Source organism: Salvelinus sp. IW2-2015, linkage group LG9, assembly GCF_002910315.2.
Source record: "Salvelinus sp. IW2-2015 linkage group LG9, ASM291031v2, whole genome shotgun sequence".
In the NCBI taxonomy this organism is placed as follows: Eukaryota; Metazoa; Chordata; class Actinopteri; order Salmoniformes; family Salmonidae; genus Salvelinus; species Salvelinus sp. IW2-2015.
In genome coordinates, this window is record NC_036849.1 from 829,532 (window position 1) to 852,979 (window position 23,448).

General features: G+C 43.6%; 1 protein-coding gene across 1 annotated transcript in view; it reads right to left on the reverse strand.

Annotated features, from left to right (window-relative positions):
• The window catches only part of ism2a (isthmin 2a), a 63,526-nt gene extending 41,970 nt beyond the window's left edge, over positions 1 to 21,556 (reverse strand). The window contains exon 1 of the mRNA XM_023994955.2: positions 20,656 to 21,556. Coding sequence (XP_023850723.1) covers positions 20,656 to 20,790 — 135 coding nt within the window. The 5' untranslated portion in view covers positions 20,791 to 21,556. The remainder of the gene's footprint in view (positions 1 to 20,655) is intronic.
• Positions 21,557 to 23,448: the final 1,892 nt, after the last annotated feature.

The window sequence follows — 23,448 nt, forward strand, 5'->3', positions numbered from 1 at the left end:
TGACACAGGGAGAGGGAGAGAATGGCAGGGGGGGGGGGGGTGGAGAAGACAAGACGAAAAAAGAGAAGAGATTTTTTACAGATCCATACATTAAACCTGATTATCAAGTGGCTACGCTACACTGTAGTCTATCCCCTGTACTCCTTTCTCTCTTGATAACATAATGACAGGTCACATACGCTACGTTTACACAGGCAGCCCTTATTGGCCAAAAATCTGATCTGTTTTGTCAAAACAGGCCAATTAGTGGCAACCAGATCAGAATTGGGTTGCCTGTGTAAACGCAGCCATAATGTATGACTCGACTGATGGTCCCTTCATAACTTCATCCACTCTCTCTGGACCTTTCAGTTAGTAGGCAAAACAAAATGGTCCTGCTCAACTGCACACGACAGAGCCATTGGGATGTGACTCTTCTAGCTCTCCTCCATATAAACATCAACGTCACCAAAGCAACCTGTTCCATGGATAATAAAATAAAAAAATATTTCTCTCTGAGTGATTGAGTGTAAATCGGGGGGAAAGAGTTGAGAGAACAGAGCGCAGGGGATTGATAGGGCTCTCTGAATTCATTGCTCTAACACACAAACACAGACGCACATAGAAAACAGAGAGAGAGAGAGAGTGGGAGCTCGACCAGAGAATTCTTGGAGATCCACAAGAGGCATGGAGAGTTGGCCAGGAGAAACATCCCCTGGAAACCAACGAAGACAATCACCAGAACAGAGACACACTCTGGGGTAGGGAGGCCAGTGTGTGTGTGTGTGTGTGTGTGTGGGTGTGTGTATCTACGGCTGGACGCCTGCCCAGAAACTGGCAGAAACTCAGAGAAATCTCTCATTGTCGGACTTATTTCTTCTTCTTCTCTGGCACCACGTCGGCGTGTAACTATCTGATTTGGTTGGCATTCCCCGATAGTATCACTAGCATAGCCAAACGTGTTTTATCCTATCTCTTCAATAAAGCAGTCTTTGTGCATTCACATTGCAGACACTCACTGTAGCTATGGGTAGCTCTGGAAAGATGGCTAACAAAGGCAGCCAGAGTCCAAAAATAACACCTTGAATTACCAAACAAACCCGCAGCGGCACGACAATAACATGTAGTGAAGCATGATACTTTACCAAACCACCGCTAGCGCTCTGCTGAGCTAACGGTGTTCTAGAGAGACATGGTACCAAACCACCGCTAGTGCTCTGCTGACCTAACGGTGTTCTAGAGAGACATGGTACCAACCCAGCGCGCTAGTGCTCTGCTAAGTACCATGTCCCTCTAGACACCGTTAGGTTCAGCAGAGGCACTCGGTGTGGTACCATATTCTCTCTAGAACCCCGTTAGTCAGGCAAGCACTAGCGGTGGTTTGTACCATGGTCTCTTCTAGACACCTTAGGTCGCAGGACACTAGCCGGGTGGTCGGTACCATGTCCTCTGGACCCCGTTAGGTTCACGAGCCGGAGTGGTTGGTGTTGGTACCATGTCTTCTCTTAAGAACACCTGTAGGCCAGCCAGAGCACTAGTGGCTCGTTCTTCGATTACCAAGGTCCCGTAAACCCGGAAGGCAGGTGATCCATTAGTACGCAGAGACCATGGTCGGTACCAATGTGTACCACTTGCGACCCTGCCGTAGACGCCTTAGTTGCTCTTAGGCTGAGGTACACGTCAGACGGCAAGCACTAGTGCGTGTTCGTTAGAGAGGGATCCAATGGTCTCTCGGGAATCACGATCCAAGATCAGCCAGACGCACTCACGCTCCAGGCTGGGTGCTCTGTTGAACCAGCGCTGCAGCGAGAACTCCGGTATGAAGGGCGTTCAGGCAGGGCAGAGGCCGGTGTTGTCTGGGACTCAATGTCATTGCGAAGCATACCAGGGGGATGAGCCACCCAAGACAAGCCACCGCATACGAGCCCGGTGTGCGGGTACCTGGGCTCGCAGCTGCCGGCCTAACAGGAGCAACGTAGTGGGTTCTTAAAATGAGAAGACATGATACCAAACGCACCGTAGGCTCTGCTGAACGCCTAACGGTTTCTAGAGAGACATGGGACCAAACCACCGGTAGTGCTCTGCTAGCGTACATAATCGGTCTGGTCCTGCAATAGAGAGACCATGGTACCAAACACCGCTAGGCTCTATGCTGACATAACGGGATGTTTATTTCTAAGGAGATTAGGGAGATATGGAAGAGAAGAAGGGTAACACAGCAAAACCAGCCAACCGACTAGTATGCTCTGAACTGACCTAACGGTGTTCTAGAGAGACATGATGGTACACAAAGCCAGCCGCTATGCTCTTGCTGAACAAACGGTGTGTTCTTAGAGAGATATGGTACCCAAAACCACCGCAGTGCTCATACTGACATAAACGGTGTTCTAGAGACCATGGAGTACTAGCCGGTGTTGGGTACTAGAACCGATTTCTCTACAAGGTGCTCTGCTGACCTAACGGTTGTCATAGAGGAATCGTCCAAACCACCGGTAACCAGTGTCGTAGGTGCCTCTTCTCGCTTGCGTCTACAAATAACCCCGCGTGTTCTAGGAGACATGGTACCAAACCACCAGCTAAGTGCATGCTGGGCTTGCACAAATAACGGGCTGTATCCTAGAGAGACAGGTACCAACCACCGCTAAGTTAGCTTCTGCTGGAGTGGTTTGGTCCTGTTCTCTCTAGAACACCCGCTGTAACGGTGAGGTCTAGCGGGCATGAGCATGGAGTTCGTTCGGTTTGATAACCGTGATTCTAAGCCCGCGATAGGATCAGCAGAGACCTCTGGTGGGTGCACCTGGTACCTATGGTCTTCTTCTAAACCCCGTTAGCGTCAGCAGAGCCCACTTAGGCCGGTGGCTTTGGTACATGGTGTCTCTCAGAACACCCCGCTCTTAAGCTCGCCTGTCAGTGCGCCAGTTTAGAGCCCACTCCGCCCCGTTAAAAACGTGGTTGGTACCATGTCTCTCAAGAAGCACCGTTAGCTATTCGTTTCAGCAGAAGCATGGCCACTAGCGGGGTTGGACCAAACACTGCCTCCGTGGCTCTGCCTTGACTCAACGGTAGCAAGCGTTCCTACGTTAGAGGATCAGATCTGAGCAGCTACCAAAACGCCGGCTAGTGCTAACGCACTGGTGGCTGGAAACAGAAAAGTCGAATCTAACGGATAGAGTCGGAGTGGTGGGGAAAGGAGCTACTGAGACAAGGAAATGAGTGCGCGAGAAGGGAGCGCAGAGAGTGGCGAATGTGGACGTTTCGGAAGGGGGGGCAGGAGATGATGTAGGATGTACCCCGAGTAAGATAGTGGCGGGAAAGAAGAGCAAGAAGAGGGGAGGAAGAGGGGTTCTAGCGAACGGAGGAGACGCACTGAGGATCGAGCACGAGAATGGTTTGCTCAAGCTACCCTCGAATAGACCCAGTATGACCCATACGAGGCGGTAAGAGGCGGTGGACCTGCTGCCTGACACCAGCCCAGACGCCATAACGGGTATGTTTACGTAGAGAGAACAGAGAGAAGGAGCAAAGTGAAGCGGTAAAGACACCACGCTAGAAGTTCTCCTGCAGAGTACGGACGACCGGCTAAGCGGGTATGGGTAGTCGTAACGGGTTCTAGAGAGACATGGTACCAAAAACCACCGCTATGCTCTGCTGACCTAAGGGGTTCTAGAGAGACATGTACCAAACCACCGCTAGTGCTCTGCTGACCAACGGGGTTCTAGAGAGACATGGTACCAAACCACCACTAGTGCTCTGCTGACCTAACGTGTTCTAGAGAGACATGGTACCAAACCACCACTAGCTTCTGCTGAACCTAACGGGGTAGAGAGACATGTACCAAACCACCGCTAGTCTCTGCTGACCTAACGGTGTTCTAGAGAGACATGGTACCAAACCACCACTAGTGCTCTGCTGAGCTAACAGTGTTCTAGAGAGACATGGTACCAAACCACCGCTAGTGCTCTGCTGACCTAACAGTGTTTCTAGAGAGACATGGTACCAAACCACCGCTAGTGCTCTGCTAACCTAACGGGGTTCTAGAGAGACATGGTACCAAACCACCGCTAGTGCTCTGCTGACCTAACGGTGTTCTAGAGAGACATGGTACCAAACCACCGCTAGTGCCTCGCTGACCTAACGGGGTTCTAGAGAGACATGGTACCAAACCACCGCTAGTGCTCTGCTGACCTAACGGGGTTCTAGAGAGACATGGTACCAAACCACCACTAGTGCTCTGCTGAGCTAACAGTGTTCTAGAAGACAATGGTACCAAACCACCACTAGTGCTCTGCTGAACCTAACGGGTTCTAGAGAGACATGGTACCAAACCACCGCTAGTGCTCTGCTGACCTAACGGTGTTCTAGAGAGACATGGTACCAAACCACCGCTAGTGCTCTGCTGACCTAACGGGGTTCTAGAGAGATATGGTACCAAACCACCGCTAGTGCTCTGCTGACCTAACGGTGTTCTAGAGAGACATGGTACCAACCACCGCTAGTGCTCTGCTGACCTAACGGTGTTCTAGAGAGACATTGACCAAACCACCGCTAGTGCTCTGCTGACCTAACGGGTTCTAGAGAGACATGGTACCAAACCACCGCTAGTGCTCTGCTGACCTAACGGTGTTCTAGAGATATGGTACCAAACCACCGCTAGTGCTCTGCTGACCTAACAGTATTCTAGAGAGATATGGTACCAAACAGGCACTATTGTAGTTCCATGACTGGAGAATGTACAGTGCCCTAAGGAACTAGAGTTGACTGTTAGACTGTAAGTCATAATGTTATGCTCATATGAATCTTTCAGATCGATGTATGTGTATTCATGGAATGTGTGTGTGTGTGCTGTGTGTGTGTGTGTGTGTGTTGTGGTGTGTGTGTGTGGTGTGTGTGTGGTGTGTGTGTGTGTGTGTCACACACACTGTGTGTTCTTTAGCTCACCACACACTAATGCAGTTCCGTTGAAGTGTTAGTTTACATTTCTTCTTCATTAAAACCTGAAGCTGAGATTGCAGTGTGTACCAACCAGCATATGCAACCAGGCTGTAGTTTCATACCTGGATTATGGTATACAGTTTCAGCTTAACCTCAATTAGGGCGTCTGACATTTGAGAACTTTCCACTCCACGCAGTCACCCCCTGCCACCATATAGAACAGCAACTTGAACTTCTGTACGGGATAAAGAATTTGGCACTCTCCGTGAATGTGGCATGGCCATCAGCTCCCCTCTAAGAGGGGGAACTAGCTGATCATTCCAGGATTATTTGGTTTAACAATTACCAGAGTCTCTCAACCCAATTCTACCCCTCATCCCTGTTGCTCTGCCGCCACACACACATGCACATGAAAGCATACACGCACACACACACACACACACACGCACGCTCACACAGACATATATACTGAGTATACAAAACATTAAGAACACCTACTCTTTCCATGACATAGACTGACCAGGTGAATCCAGGTGAATGAACAGGTTAAAGAAGGAGTTTTAAGCCTTGAGACAACTGAGACATGGATTGTGTATGTGTGCCATTCAGAAGGTGAATGGGCAAGACAAAATATTTAAGTGCCTTTGAACAGGGTATGGTAGTAGGTGCCAGGCGCACCGATTTGTGTCCAGAACGGGTGGATTTTTCACACTCAAAAGTTTCCTGTGTCTATGACGAATGGTCCACCACCCAAAGGACCTCCAGCCAACTTGTGACAACTGTAGGAAGCATTGGAGTCAACATGGGCCAGCATTCCTTTGGAACACTTTCGACACCTTGTAGAAATGTCCATGCCAAGCTGTTCTGAGGGCAAAAGGGGGGTGATACTTAATAAGGGGGGTGATACAAACCTACTGTTTGGTATACTCAGTGTACATGTACACATGCATGCTCACACATACACACATAAGAGAGTCACATCCAATATTGTTGCATACATTCCAGGCCAGAGTTAGGATAAGTAAGTAGTTGTTTGTGTGTAAAACAGGCGGTTCGTGTCGCGTCCCTCAAACATTTAGCCTCGCCCACTCCCTCTGAGCAATGTCAACCCAACCGCTCTCTCGCTTTAATAAAAATATCCCAGATACCCCAGCACGTCACAGAGATGGAGGGAGGGGGAAGAGAGGGGGAGAGAAAGAGAGTGAGAAAGAGAAGGTAGAATGCGAGAGAGAATGCAAAATCAGGATAGGGAGAGATTGTGTGAGAGAGGAAGTGAGCGCGAGAACGCGAGTGAGAAAGAGCATGTTTTCACACTCCGCACAATTCCGCCCTGCCATTGTTGCTTTCTGAACTGGCGCTGTGCTACTTTTCGCCAGATTGTCAAATTCTCCAGAACATTCTTTCACCTTCCAGGCAGCTAGCAAGGTATATTTCTGGCCCCCTGCCGGGCCAACGGCGAGAGATACTTCCGCTGTATCTAGTGATCTATAGGCCTCGTCTGTGAGGCTCAGTACATGGATGCCTGCATGGGGGAGTTCCACAGTTATACTGTTATAGAGCTTGGCCATCTAATCAAAAGTCTTCATCTTCCACAAGAAAACAGTGGAGACATAAAATCAGTTTTATAAGAGAAACAAGACCTTTGTGCAAATGCGCTGCTTCCATAATCAGGAGGTGCTGGAGAGATGGACCTCTAGAGATGGTTTCCCAGACCCAGATCGCACCTATTCCTGTACTAAGAGTCATGTTCAATGGAGAATGTTCATTGAAAGTGCTTTTTAGCCTAGGGCTCGGGACTGGGCCCAGGAAACTGCATGGCTCCTTGTGCCTGAACCATTAACCAAAACTCTAGAGTTAACAGACAAAGAGATAGAATGAAGTCAGTGCTAGGGTGAAGGATTATGGGGTTTCTGTGTTCTGGTAACACCCCATAAATCCAGGAGGTAGAAATATAAGAGGGCCAATGAAATCAGATTTCCTCCCTCTTGCAACGATTGCGTCATCATCCCCTTCATTTGACGAAGACTACCGATTAAATATTTTATGAAGCAAATATTTGTGTGTGTTCACAATTAGGGCAATATCCACCATCGTAGTATGGATGAAGCGTGAGCTGGAATGGGATGCTAGAGTAACTGAAGCTGGCTAGCTTGAGAAAACCCTCAGTGCATCTAGCGTCAATCGTAATATACCCCTCTGGTCTTTACATCTCTCTAACTTAAGTCAAACAACATACACCGCAGCTCAGCTGGGCTTCATGCAGCAGATCTTCACCATGTGTTGTGAGGTGTGGTGAATCAGATAAAGAGAGGAGACGAAAGAAACTCAAAGCACCCGTGTGGACAGCGAAAGAGAGGGTAAAGAGGGTAATTCCTTAAGAAACACCAATTACTTACATGGTCATTTATCATTTGTTCGCACGTAACTACTAAATCAATACCTTCAAGTCCTCCTCTTGTGTTGAAATTCTCTCCCCGTTGTTTCTGTGTACTTTACCTTCAGTTAGCGGTGTATGTTCGTAGTAACAGGGCTGTAAAATGAAGTGGTGTCTGTTTCAGCATACACAACGTAGTTACTTGTGAGGTACCACTACATTTCTTTGTGATCGTACCCTGTTTTTACAAGCTACCACCTTCACACTTACAGGGTAGGTAGGAGGTAAGAGGGATGGGAAATGAAGCCATTGCTAATACCATATACACTGAGTAAACAAAACATGAAGAACACCTACTCTTTCCATGACATAGACTGACCAGGTGAATCCAGGTGAAAGATATGATCCCTTATTGATGTCACTTGTTAAATCCACTTCAATCAGTGTAGATGAACAGGAGGAGACAGGTTAAATAATACATTTTTGAGACATGGATTACGTGCCAATCAGAGGTTGAATATTTAGATTTATTTGTATTTATTTAACCTTTATTTAACTAGGCAGGTCAGTTAAGAACAAATTCTTATTTAGAATGAGAGCCTACCCCGGCCAAACCCGGACAACGGTGGACCAATTGTGCACTACCCTATGGGACTCTCAATCACGGCCGGATGTGATGCAGCCTGGATGGGCAAGACAAAATATTTAAGTGCCTTTAAACAGGGTACGGTAGTAGGTGCAAGGTACACCGGTTTGTGTCAAGAACTGCTAATGCTGCTGGGTATTTCATGCTCAACAGTTTCCCATGTGTATCAAGAATGGTCACCACTCAAAGGACATCCAGCTAATTAGACAAAACAGTGGTGAAGCATTGGAGTCAACATGGGCCAGCATCCACTAGGAAAGCTTTCGACACCTTGTAGTGTCCATGCCCCGACGAACTGAGGCTGTTCTGAAGGCAACTCAATATTAGGAAGATGTTCCTAATGTTTGGTATACTCAGTGTAGATACCTGATACTTGGAGGTCAGTTATCTCTCTTTATGATTCAGTCAAATGATTGTGCAGACATAAACAATCCAAGTAAATTTCATGTAAAGAACACACGGTGTGTGACGCACACACACTCACGTACACACACACACACACATGCACACATATAAATAAACTCAGCAAAAAAAGAAACATCCTCTTTCTGTCAACTGCGTTTATTTTAAGCAAACTTAACATGTGTAAATATTTGTATGAACATAACAAGATTCAACAACTGAGACATAAACTGAACAAGTTCCACAGACATGTGACCAACATAAATGGAATAATGTGTCCCTGAGCAAAGGAGGGGTCAAAATCAAATGTAACAGTCAGTATCTGGTGTGGCCACCAGCTGCATTAAGTACTGCAGTGCATCTCCTCCTCATGGACTGCACCAGATTTGCCAGTTCTTGCTGTAAGATGTTACCCCACTCGTCCATCAAGGCACCTGCAAGTTCCTGGACATTTCTGGGGGGAATGGCCCTAGCCCTCACCCTCCGATCCAACAGGTCCCAGACGTGCTCAATGGGATTGAGATCCGGGCTCTTTGCTGGCCATGGCAGAACACTGACATTCCTGTCTTGCAGGAAATCACGCACAGAACGAGCAGTATGGCGGGTGGCATTGTCATGCTGGAGGGTCATGTCAGGATGAGCCTGCCGGAAGGGTACCGCATGAGGGAGGGTGGGTGTCTTCCCTGTAACGCACAGCATTGAGATTGCCTGCAATGACAACAAGCTCAGACCGATGATGCTGTGACACACTGCCCCAGACCATGACGGACCCTCCACCTCCAAATCGATCCCGCTCCAGAGTACCAGCCTCGGTGTAATGCTCATTCTTTCGACGATAAAAGCGAATCCGACCATCACCCCTGGTGAGACAAAACCGCGACTCGTCAGTGAAGAGCACTTTTTGCCAGTCCTGTATGGTCCAGCGATGGTGGGTTTGTGCCCATAGGCGACGTTGTTGCCGGTGATGTCTGGTGAGGACCTGCCTTACAACAGGCCTACAAGCCCTCAGTCCAGCCTCGCTCAGCCTATTGCGGACAGTCTGAGCACTGATGGAGGGATTGTGCATTCCTGGTGTAACTCGGGCAGTTGTTGTTGCCATCTTGTACCTGACCCGCAGGTGTGATGTTCGGATGTACCGATCCTATGCAGGTGTTGTTACACGTGGTCTGCCACTGCGAAGACGATCAGCTGTCCATCCTGTCTCCCTGTAGCGCAGTCTTAGGCGTCTCACAATAAGGACATTGCAATTTACTGGCCACATCTGCAGTCCTCATGCCTCCTTGCGAAATGGCTAAGGCACATTCACGCAGATGAGCAGGGACCCTGGGCATCTTTGTTTTGGTGTTTTTCAGAGTCAGTAGAAAGGCCTCTTTAGTGTCCTAAGTTTTCATAACTGTGACCTTAATTGCCTACTGTCTGTAAGATGTTAGTGTCTTAACGACCGTTCCACAGGTTCATTAATTGTTTATGGTTCATTGAACAAGCATGGAAAACAATGTTTAAAACCTTTACAATGAAGATCTGTGAAGTTATTTGGATTTTTATGAATTATCTTTGAAAGACAGGGTCCTGAAAAAGGGATGTTTCTTTTTTTGCTGAGTTTACACACACAAACACACACACACACACACACCAAGGATATTATAGTTTTTGATTTTATATTAGTTTTTATTTCTATTCATTTTTAGATTTGATTTGAAATTAAGTTTATTTTCAGTTAGTTCTCAGATTTGATTAACACATTTTTATTTAGTTTCAGTTTGATAAAAACATTTCTATTTCATTTTTATATTATTTAGTTTTAATGTTAGGGACAGAAAGGATAGTAAGTACCCTATGCATGTGTGCAAGGAGCCATTTACAGTTGAAGTTGAAGTTTACATACACCTTAGCCAAATACATTTAAGTCAGTATTTCACATATTTTGACATTTAATCCTAGTAAAAATTCCCTCTCTTAGGTCAGTTAGGATCACCATTTTATTTTAAGAATGTGAAATGTCAGAATAATAGTAGAGAGAATGATTTTTTTCATATTTTATTTCTTTCATCACATTTATATATTTGTATCCTAGTGGCTGAGGAGTTTACATACACTCAATTAGTATTTGGTAGCATTGCCTTTAAATTCTTTAACTTGGATCAAACATTTGGGTGAATTTTGGGTGAGTTGGGTGAATTTTGGCCCATTCCTCCTGACAGAGCTGGTGTAACTGAGTCAGGTTTGTAGGCCTCCTTGATCATACACGCTTTTTCAGTTCTGCCCACAGATTTTCTATAGGATTGAGGTCAGGGCTTTGTGATGGCAACTCCAATACCTTGACTTTGTTGTCCCTAAGCCATTTTGCCACAACTTTGGAAGTATGCTTGTGGTTATTGTTTATTTGGAAGACTCATTTGCGACCAAGCTTTAACTTCCTGACTGATGTCTTGAGATGTCGCTTCAATATATCCACATAATTTTCCTGCCACATGATGCCATCTATTTTGTGAAGTGCACCAGTCCCTCCTGCAGCAAAGCACCCCCACAACATGATGCTGCCACCCCCGTGCTTCAAGGTTGGGATGGTGTTCTTCGGCTTGCAAGCCTCCCCCTTTTTCCTCCAAACATAATGATGGTCATTATGGCCAAACAGTTTTATTTTTGTTTCATCAGACCAGAGGCCAATTCTCCAAAAAGTACGATCTTTGTCCCCATGTGCAATTGCAAACCGTAGTCTGGCTTTTTTATGGCGGTTTTGGAGCAGTGGCTTCTTCCTTGCTGAGTGGCCTTTCAGGTCATGTCGATTTAGGACTTGTTTTACTGTGGATATAGATACTTTTGTACCCGTTTCCTCCAGCATCTTCACAAGGTCCTTTACTGTTGTTCTGGGATTGATTTGCACTTTTTGCACAAAGTACATTCATCTCTAGGAGACAGAACGCCTCTCCTTCCTGAGCGATATGATGGCTGCGTGGTCCCATGGTGTTTATACTTGCGTACTATTGTTTGTATAGATGAAAGTGGTACCTTCAGGCGTTTGGAAATTGCTCCCATGGATGAACCAGACATTTTCTGAGGTCTTGGCGGATTTCTTTTGATTTTCCCATGATGTCAAGCAAAGACGCACTGAGTTTGAAGGTAGGCCTTGCAATACATCCACAGGTACACCTCCAATTGACTCAAATTATGTCAATTAGCCTATCAGAATTTTAGATTTTCTGGAATTTTCCAAGCTGTTGAAAGGATCAGTCAACTAAGTGTATGTAAACTTCGGACCCACTGGAATTGTGATACAGTGAATTTTAAGTGAAATAATCTGTCTGTAAACAATTGTTGGAAAACTTACTTGTGTCATGCACAAAGTAGATGTCCTAACCGACTTGCCAAAACTATAGTTTGTTAACAAAAAATTTGTGGAGTGGTTGAAAAACTAGTTTTAATGACTCCAACCTAAGTGTATGTAAACTTCCGACTTCAACTGTATGTGTTGTAAGCCTATAGTTCGTTTTTTTTTGGGGGGGGGGGGGGGGGGGGGGGGGGGTCACCTCATGCCACTAGAAGGCAATAATAAGGTGATGGTCATAGGTTTGGTTATGTTTACATTATAAATACATTTTAGGCCTCGTTCCAGAGCTTAGACATTGCTGATGCCTGTCAGATCTCACAACGCTTGGATAGGTATATTACAAATCAGCTAACCACACTTTGTGTTATAGAAATCTGTCAGTTGATGACACAGTTGACGACGTGGCACGCAACCATTGGTTGATGCATGCATTGTCTGAGCAGGGGAACGCAACCACTGTCTGCTTATTGCCCCAGAGCGATACACATTTTTCCGCTCGAGGCAGGGCACTCTGGTCTGCTTATTGCCCTCGCCGCGACCAGAACAAAATAGCCCACGAGATGTTTCGCTATAGGGCAGCCCCCTACACGGGGTGGGGGCAATAAGCAGATCACAGTGTCCCCTCTCCGATCATAAAAAAATTAGGCGGTGTCTCGCTTTCTCTACTATCTCTGCCACAGATTTTTTCCCTGTCATTAGCTAGTGATAGCAAACATGATCTATTATACAGATATTGACAAGATGTTCATGTAACCGCTCGAACAATGAAAATACATGTCCTCAAAGACGGAAGGCAGGCGGGAGAAGACGAGATCAGGTGGGACCATTCTAGCCAATGAGAGGACAACTAAGCGTGTGAACAACAGGCACAACTAAGTTGTTTTTTTCAAAGTTGCAGAATGACACGTGCGTCCACTTATATCAGTACATTTGTAACAACCTAAACTTTACTCTATTTAATCACATAACCCTCATGTAAATTCAAAGATCTCCATGCAAAAAGGTCTGCTAATCCCGTGGGGACAGATTTTTGGGAGAGGAACAGTAATCATCTCCTGAGTGGCGCAGCAGTCTAAGGCACTGCTTCTCAGTGCTAGAGGTGTCACTACAGACCCTGGTTCGATCCCAGGCTGTATCACAACCGGCCGTGATTGGGAGTCTCATAGGGCTGGAGATCGGGCCTAGCGTACAACTCACGCATGATGTCAACATCATCAATCAAACCACCATCATTTCAATATATTCGGAACATTTTGATGTTGAATAACTAAGTGCTATATGATGTGTGTCTTATTAAGCCATAATTTGATGTTCTGTTCAATTGGTCTTGTTTTATACCAAATAATTGGCCCAGCGTCGTCCGGGTTAGGGTTTGGCCGGGGTAGGCTGTGATTGTAAATAAGAATTTGTTCTTAACTGACTTGCCTAGTTAAATAAAGGTAAGTTAGTTAAATAAAAAATACGTCTTCTTCGCTTTTCTTCTCTGGTGAAACACTGCCATCTATTGGTAGCATTTACCTGCAAGAATCAGAAGTTCAAAAACCCAATACAATTTTTTTTGAAAACCACCTTTGATTTTTTCTCAAAAGTTGAAAAAAAATACAAAAGCTGAACATCATTTGTACTTTTTTTTTATTTTTATTACTTTGAGTACAATAGTTTCACTATATTTTTAGTTTAGTAAATTGTTTTTACAATTTTAGTTTTTAGTTTAGTTAGTTTACAGACACACCCTTTAAACCTCCATGCTCATTTGAGACACCTCTTTCAAAGTCAATGAGATCTCATCATCTTGCCATGGTAGCCAAAATAATGGGTAACTGGGCATTTTTATATATGACCCTAAGCACGATGGAATGTTAATTGCTTAATTAATTCCTAAACCACACCTGTGTGAAAGCACCTGCATTCAATACACTTTGTATCCCTCATTAATTCAAGTGTTTCCTCTATTTTGGCAGTAATCTGTATGTAGTAGTAACAGGGTTGTAAAATTAAGTGGTGTCTGTTTCCAGCTAAATACAATGTAGTACCAGCATGTTGGATGACTCCATTCAATGAAGACAACAGCAAATCTGTCCGTGATCCTACCCTGTTCATGGTACCACCTCCACACTTACGGGGTAGATAAGAGGTAAGAGGACTGTAAAATGAAGCTGTTGCTAATACCATGTAAATACCAGATACTGTCAAGTTTACTCCAGTACAATATAACAAAGTGATCCAGTTTGTCAGTGTTTTTTTATCAAATTGAGACAAGTACACAAAAGTTAGTTTATTGAATAATAACCCCAAAAAAACAGCTAGCTAGCTAGCAATTGTATTTTTATTCATCAAGATGGCCAAGCTTTGTGTGGTAGCAGGGGGTAGCAACACTTGCTATGGAAATGTGAGTATACCTCTATTATCATGCAAATGCAACACTGTGTAAAGTGGGATACAATTGTGAGAATGAGGTCGGCGAATTGGGCATCTACTCGCAAATTTCATCCTTGAGAACTTCCGTGGCTATCAACAATAGGAGGGCTTCAGCAAAATGTTGCTTTTCAAAATGGATGCTGTCCTTACCAACAATGTGGCCTATAAAGTATCACAAACAACCAGCAGAGACACAGCATTATCAGAACTACCTCTATGCTAACCTTAGCTAGCTATAGAGCTACCGTATTTAGCTCACATCTTCCATCTAAATAACACTGATTAACGCTAAAGTAGCCAAATTAACATATCAACTGCCAACTGCCAACTGTTGCTAGCTAACTGCTGGTACTGTCATACTATAGATGGTACAATCCTATGGGAAAGAGTAGTTTTGTCACAATGGAGGTCAATGTTTCTGTATAGAGCCTGTGGCTGGGGCCCCAACTGTGTGTATGTCTATGCGTGTGGATGGCGAGCTAAACCGAAATGCAAAGCTTTGGCCATGTATTAGATCGTGGATCTGGTGGCATTTCAGAGAAAGGAGACAGATTTTCTTTAGAGGGGTGGATTGTGGATTTTGTTCAATTGGAACGTTTATTTTTAGAGCTTCCCGCATAAGTTGTGTTTTGGGAGCCGCTGGCTGTCTCGTTGGATGGTGTCTAGCATTGGGGGAGTTTTCTATAGAGCCTGCCTGCAGGCTAAATTGAAATGTGACACTTTGGTCATGGATCTGATCGCAGATCTGGGGTCATTTAGAAGTCCTGGAGACAGGCTTTCTATGGAGGGGTGGATTGTGGATTTTGTTAAATGGGAAAAGTAATCAATGTTGTCACAGTTGCTTCTTGTTAAAGAGGCATCAGCTAACGTTAGCTTGCTATAGCTAGCCATCCTCTTCCTCTGTTTCTGAATGAATTTGTGTCTGTGTCTTTCTAGCAGGCAAAATAAGTGAGCTAGATATGTTTGTCACTGGTATGGGGTAGTAAATATCCTAAAGCTAGCCAGTCTGACAGTGATAGCCGCAAGCTAAAACCAGGAGGAGAGAATTCACTTTCTGTTTTATCTGCTGCTGGCTGATAATGTTCACTCAAATACGTTTTTTCACATGAGATATTAGATATTATAATTGTGTCATTATATTGTGACTATCGGTGGAATATCCTCACAGCTGTTTTCCATGCTAAAACATAAAGTACAACCTGGTGCGCAACAGCTTACCATGTACAGCAGGCTACAGTAGGCTCACCGTGTGAGTCATCGAAATTGAGATCTTGCGTTCATGCGTTTCCGCCAGTCTTCGTGGTTTTTATGTGCATACATTTTACAATTGTATATTAACAAATAATTGTTCACGTTAGAACCCGTGTATATTAGTTAATATACAGCACCAACTACATAAATATCTGATCGGGTCCATTATCTGATACCTAGACTTTAAGAAACACATGTCTTTCCAAGGTCCTCTCTCCATCCTACTTCTTCCCACCGGCTAATCCTCCGGCTAATCCAAACATAGATAGCGATCATTTATCTCTGGTAGAAGTCACATTTCTGACTAAATAACAACATGTACGTGCTTAAATCATGACCAATAATACTTATACTCACAGATGATGGCAATTTAAAGGCTAGAAAGACACGGATGGCTATGGATTGTTAGCCAGACGACTCGCACAACTCTTTGTTCGCTACATACTTTAGTCTGAGACTGCCATCATCAAAGATGATGGATATACTGACAAGATACATGTCTCTCTGCCCTAACAATGGGAGTCGTTGTCCACAAAACGGAACAGCGGGAAGTCTAGCGCCCTGCTATCCTTTCTTTGGATTGGTGGATACATTGTTGTAATCCTTTTTTGAATATTCGAGTGTTGTTGATGTCAACCACCTTTATTCAATGGAGAGAGATGCTATGCTAATAGCCTCATATCATGGATATACATAAACTCTTAGCAATTTTTTTTCTATCTAGAACTAACTAACTAAAATGGTTCTTCGCCTGTCCCCATACGACAACCCCTTGAAGAACCCTTTTTGAAGAAGAAGCTTCCAGGTAGAACACTTTTGGCTTCCATTTAGAACACTTTCTACAGAGGGTTATACATGGAACCCAAAAGGATTTACCTGTAATCAAAAAGGCTTCCCGTATGGGGACAGCTGAAGAACCCTTTTGGAATCCTTAGCTATCCCGAGGCAACTCCGATATGAAGTGTTTTTTTCCCGCAAAGTTGCTGGGATGTCACGTGTCCTTCTTATACCAGTACACTCGTAACAACTTAAGCATTACGGGACTTCTATTAGATCAAATAAACCTTGTGTAGCAAATAAGGTATACATTTTTTTGTTGACCAAACTCGACACTCTCTCATTGGAGTCCATACAAAAACTCCTTGCTTGGTGGGTGAAACAACGAAAAAACACTACCTGCTGGAGGGAGACAGATTTTCTGCCAAGTTGGGCCTCCCTCTTCTTCTTCCTCTCATGGAACTTGTTTGTGATGATGAGCGTTGTACAAAACAAAGTCTTCAGCGATAGGATCGCCTCGAACCAATCAGAGTATCAAAGCTAATAAGACATTTTCAAATCGCCGCATTACCCACTTGTGTTCTGGCTCTGGCCCAACACATCGGTTTCTGGTCCAATCAGACGGCTCCGAATGTGTTTACATTCGGTGAAGGGGTCGGGAGGTACTCATTGCAGAGAAGAAACTAACGTCTGTGGGTGTGGTGTAGCATTTGGACGGAGCTAGCCCCTGCTGAGTCCCCAACAACCAGACATTCCGGTTTTCAGGGGAAATTGAAAAATAGCCTGTGACACGACTTCCACTTCCGGACACTAAGAAGGAGACACTCCATCTCAACTCCTCCTCTACATTTACTGGCTTGGTTGAATGGTATAGAAGAGAACCTCCCCCTACAGTTTTTTTTTCTCTTCTCATCAAGACTAGCATGTAGGGAATCTAGTTTCAGGCATTTCTTTTATGCCTGCTACGTTAGGTTACAACGGAGCAAGGAGTCTGGGTAGCCAGGCAAATAGACGGTGGCAAGTTTGAACATCGTGGGTGAGATTGAAAAGTAGCTACTAGCAACACTAACGAGTCACTTCCAGGTCACGAATTTGAGAACATTTAAAAATAAAAGTCCCTCGTGTCAAAAACATATAGTGTAGTTTTTCCCAATGTAGTTATAATGTTGCATCCTATAACGTGCACTATGCAAAACTGCCCAAAAATACTGAATTGATATCATACACGGGGTTTTACCGCATGCTTTTATTTTGATGGAAAAAAACAGAAGTCTTAATGTGGCCAGCCGTCCCTGGCCACAGATTGCTGAAGTGACACTTCACATGCAAGCTCCTCTGTTCCTTCAAATGATGTATATTAACCCTGAATTTCGGATACTATGTATTGGCCAATGTAAGGCTTTGAAGCCACCGGTCGCCTATTGGCACTCCCAGGATGAAGCAGTCCTACAGAATTTCAATTAAATGTTTCAAGGACAATTATTTTTTCTGTTGTAGTGAGGAAAATAACATTAGAACTTTAAAAAATTATACTTTAAGGAAAATGTTTTAATATCATTTTTCTTGTCTTTTTTTATGTTTAGCTCAACTAATATAATTTGAAAGTATGTAATAAGGTTTACGTAATAGAATAAACACGGCAAAAACAAATATAGCCATTCATAAATGCATTGCTATAGCTTCCAAAATATGTTTTTGAACGGTGGGGGGGGTGCCAAGATGGAGGCGTGGTGGCTTCAAAACACTGCCCCCTGTTAGTCATCTAGTGTAAATATAAATAATTGAATCCTTACTGCACTTTGGAAAGATATGTCTGTGGGTAATATTGTGAAAATGTAGTTAAAGACTTGCTTTCGCAAGCAGTGTTTTATGTTAGAATGACATTTTTTGTATGTTTATTCTACATTCTAAAGTTGGCTTAATTAGCCTAGCATACAAGCAAACAGATCACCATTGATATTACATTGTGTGTTAGCATGCTAGCTCCCGCTTTGGTAGTAATTTAGCTACATGTTGTACAGAATCCATGCATCTCTTTTGAGTGTTAAGATATTGTTTTCTTACGAGGCAATATGCTTGTAAGAACATTGCATAGATGCTTAGTTTGTGTATACTCTGTTTACAGTTATTTTGTGGCACTTCTAGCTATTTCTGCAAGTCAATTTGCTTGGGCTAGCAATCTTCTATGTTAGCTTGTGGTTAGAATGTATGCAGTCATTCTTTTTTGGGTGGGGTAAGATTTATTTTATAAACAATACAAAACATACACATATTTTATTGAACCTTTATTTAACTTCTTATTCATAATGACGGCCTAACCCGGACGATGCTGGGCCAACTGTGCGCCGCCCTATGGGACTCTCAATCACGGCCGGATGTGATTCAGCCTGGATTCGAACCAGGGACCGTAGTGTCACCTCTTGCAGTGCCTTAGACCACTGCGCTACTCGGGTGCCTGAGTGGGGCTGCCGAGTGGTGCAAATGACAACATCAGACAAACAACGACTACATCACACCTACCCAGACCGACTAGCACACACCCCCATATCCAGCACCCACATCACTTTCCGCCACATGGCCTGAAACTGCAACATTTAGTTTCTCTCCGTAGCCCACTCAATATTTCAATAATAAATCATTTGATTTTTCCATTGTATTATTGGATTGTTTTATTTCCACTTTTTTAGTATACGTTTTTTCGAGATATGGCATATTGGGGTGTAGTGAGATACCCTGTCTTGAAATACACAGACAGGCGGAATAAAGTACGTTTACATTGTAATACTTCTGAAGGCCAACTTTCTAGTTCCGCCCACAACTTCTGGACTTTAGCGTTCTCTATTGAGTCATTATTAGTTTTGCACTCAAGACATGACTGCCGTTGTGCTGTATGATTTGTGAATTGTGTCTCTTGTATAATAAATTCTGTATGCAGTGATTCTATTCAATCATATTTGTATGCTTTATATTCATGTCGTGTACTGTAGATACAACTTGTATGTAGCTAATGTTAAAATTATTTTCACATATTCACATCGAAATGTATGCAATTCCTTTTGTTGTTAAGCTAGCTATTTGATATGATTGTGAAAACAAATGTGTTTCTACTTTGGTTGATTTTCATTAAATTCACTTCACTCTGAATTGCGTGCTTGTCTATATTGTGAAAAATCACTTTGTTATATTGTACTGGAGTAAACATGAAAATATATTGTATTAACATGGAATTAGCAACAGTGTCAATTTACAGCCCTCTTACCTAGTATCTATCCTGTAAGTGTGAAGGTGGTACCTACATGGTAAGATCAGACAGATTTTCTTTTGTCTTCATGGAATGGAGTCATCCAATGTGGTGGTACTTCACAAATAACTACATTGTATCTATGTGGAAATAGACACCACTTCATTTTACAGCCCTCTTACATCATACAGTACCTAATCTGTAAATCTGAAGTTGGTGGTACCATGTAACGACAGGTTAAGATCACAGACAGATTTGCTGTTGTCTTTATGGGATGGAGTCGTCCAATGTAATTGTAGCTCACATGTGGAAACAGACACCACTTCATTTTACCTACCCAGTAAGTATGAAGGTGGTACCTTGTAAGAACAGGGTAAGATCACGGGCAGATGTGTTGTCTTCGTGTGATGGAGTCGACAGACAGACTGATAGAGGGAGAGTTCTCCATTAATAATATTTGATCAGAAAGGGTCTAAGCCTGAGGCTACACTTGCTTAATAACCCTTTGTGACTTCTGATCTCTGACCCTTTACCTCTGACCTGAACCCTGGAAAATGATGACTAGTAACTGGGTCATTACTGTATTATAGCCATGTGAAAGGGCAATGCCGTCATCTTTATTAAGATTTAAATACAGCCCATCACTATAAGCTGTAGAAAGTCTTTGCAGTATAGCATACATACACACTGAACTGCCAGATGCTCCAATGATACCTGAGGGGGGTATTTGAGGTGTTATCGGGTATGAGTGTCATCCCAACTGGAAAATGACAATTTCCTCACCAGCCAAAGAGGGCTCTCTGCTCCTCTCAGCCTAAGGACAGCCTAAGAACATTGTCTCTGTTGTACATTATTTTATGTTTTTTTTTCATAGATTGTCTCCCCTTAACACGTGTAGACAATCAAACGTTTCACATGATCTGGTGCCTATTGCCCTCCCCAGCTCCCGACTACCACTGCTTTCATTTCAGCAAAATGATTGCGCAATGAAGTCCCTTTGGACCATGGCCATTGTTGCTCACTGTCTCTGGCTCATTGAGCTTTCAGAATAAAGAGTTTAACCAAATAGATTAACTTCATGATGAATGATGCCAATTCCTAAACAATAATGTTGTAATTTCAGACAACATACAACGTGCTACGTTCAGCCAGGTGTTAAGGTAACATTGCGCATCAATTCATAAATGCGCTCTGTCAAGTTTCAGCAGAGTGAAACATATTTCCCAATCATATGACATTTAATGAAAATTAGCAAATGGCCTAACCCCCTAACTGTGAGTAGAAAATAAAAGTTAGTAGGCTTTTACCTCCGTGGACGCAGTGCTCCTGTCCTTGGGGACTGCACTTTTTTGACTGTTGGTGGGGAAGCTCTTGATTGACACCGGAGTCATCGTCAAGAAGACTACCCACAGTAGGTTAACCTTCCTGTGCATTTTCTGCATGTCTTTTCCAAGTTGGGACAACAGCTGTTGGTTTCGTCGGTGTTTGCTGGTGTTGCGATGCTGTGGTCGGTGTGGAAAGCAACAGCAGATATTTAGAAGCCGCTCGGCGTGCTGGACACGTTTTCAGAACCCTCGAGTCTGGCCCATAGCCTAAATATAATCAATATAAATCCGAAATCAATATGTAAGACTTTGCGATATACGATTCTTAATCCAATGTTGTTTGAAAGTGAACTCAGCTTTCAGAGCTGGAGCTGAATTTGGAACCAATTTGATGCGTCTCGTCGGTGCTCTTTGCTCCCCAAATGCGCCATTAGGTTACTTCCAACGTTGACGCTCAAAGGTTACTTAAAATATGTTGCAGTGTGATCATTAATTCCCGTTGGCTCTTCTCCCGCCAATATCCAGTCTTAGTCTTGTATCAAAACCGTTCAGAACTAGATCAGGCTATCGGCTGGTAGCTATGTTGCCTACCTATCCTTCATTGACTTTACACTGTCCAAAGACGCTTCGTCTCCTTACTTGCTCGCTTTCCGTACACGCTTCTTCGGTCCTGCTATTGCAACCTTATAGTATACTCCTTTGAAATACATGGACTTGAGTTTATCCCGAGTTTTAATAAGTAACTTTCTCTAACCTTAACTGCTGCTAACTCAAATATGCTCGCATGCGCTCTGCTGTGCCTGTTGTAAGGAACCTCTTCTTTGACTGCTTGAGAAAAGCCGTTTGTCATCTACAGTCGTCGCTGCTTCTCTCTCTCTCTCTCTGTCACCATCTGTTCAGTCCCAGTCACCTTCGCAGAGACCACTCGTAGTACAGTGGCCTCATTGGCTGAGGGCTCGATCCGCATCTCCCCTTTACTGGTGACGTTCTGAGGGAGGGTCTTACGAAAGAGCGCACAATAAAAGAGCGAAATCAGGGAATGAATGAGAGACCGAAATGAATGAAGTTTTGTGATGGGGGTGATTTAAATATGAGCAAAATGAAAGGATAACATTATGAAGGAGAGGAAGGATAAGGCCGAAGACGGTGGCTAAACAGAGAATGCTCCCTTTTGAATAAGTCTGAAGGTTAGACACTCCCCGTTGGACTAGAGGGGCGTGTGGTTTAATAATGCAAATTGATATGGAGTAATTCATTTTCTTTGTTCGGGGATGAGCTTAATTAAATGACTTTTCCCACAGAGTTCCCATTAATCTCGCTATCATCTTGTCCATGTGCCAGAATTTCCCGTTTTGACTCCAAAGGTTGCAGAAGCCAGGGACTAGAGTGTTGAGTTTTCTCCCAGACTGAAGATACATATGAAGTGAAGCTGATGACGGGTGTGACCTTGTAAACTAAAGAGCGAGAAATTATGAACTTCTCTCCACAGAGGGAATCAGAGATAGCGAAAGACGCAAGACAACGCCATGGCACTATTTACAGCGACCGACAGTATGAGTTTATTCTGTGATAAACATGTTGAATTAAAACCACACCTCATTTTATGTTAGCCCTCAGACCGAACTCTCCCTTTGATAACCGATGAACCAGCTCTGAATTATGACACATGAGAAGGATAACATTATCTGGAAATCTCCCACTTCTTCAGGGTTATACTGTGTGTGACAGAGAGCGAGCATGAGCACGCGAGTGAGTTAGTGAGAGAGATTCTGTGTGTTATCTCTGACTTCCGTCAGGCTGTCTTGCTAAGAAAGGAAAAAGTGATGTGTTTTAAGAGAGCAGGTGATGAAGGAGCTATTGTTCAGCTCAAGGTATAAGATGTGCTGGAAACAGAGACAGTATTCAAAGTGATCCTGTTAACAGCTCTCAACACCTTTACAGGTTTGATCTTAGCTTATTTTTCTTCAGCACCACTCTGTTCAATTCCATACAGTGCGTTCAGAAAGTATCCACAAACCTGACCTACACACAATATCCAATAATGTCAAAGTGGAATGATGTTTTATTTATTTTTTACTAATTAATAAAAAAGCTGAAATGTCTTAAGTATTCAAACTCTTTGTTATGGCAAGTTATGGCGAGTAAAAATGTACTTAACAAGCGACATAATAAGTCGCATGGACTCACTCTGTGTGCCATAATAGTGTTTAACATGACTACCTCATCTCTGTACCCCACACATACAATTATCTGGAAGGTCCCTCAGTCGAGCAGGGATTTTACAGGGATGCTTTCCAATACCTCACAAAGAAGGGCACCTATTGGTAAATGGATAAAAAGCAGACATTTAATATCCCTTTGAGCATGAAGTTATTAACTACACTTTTGATGGTGCATCAATAAACCCAGTTACTGCAAAGAAACAGGCGTCCTTCCTAGCTCAGTTGCCGGAGAGGAAGGAAACCGCTCAGTGATTTCACCATGAGGCCAAAGGTGACTTTAAAACAGTTACAGGAGAAAACTGAGGATGGATCAACAACATCGTAGTTACTCCACAATACTAACCTAATTGACAGAGCAAAAAGGAAGCCAGTACAGAATAAAAATATTCCAAAACATGCATCCTGTTTGCAACAAGGCACTAAAGTAATACTGCTAAAAAAGTAGCAAAGAAATTAACTTTATGTCCTGAATACAAAGTGTTGTGTTTCGGGCAAATCCAATACAACACATTACTGAGCACCACTCTCCATATTTTCAAGCATACTGGTGGCT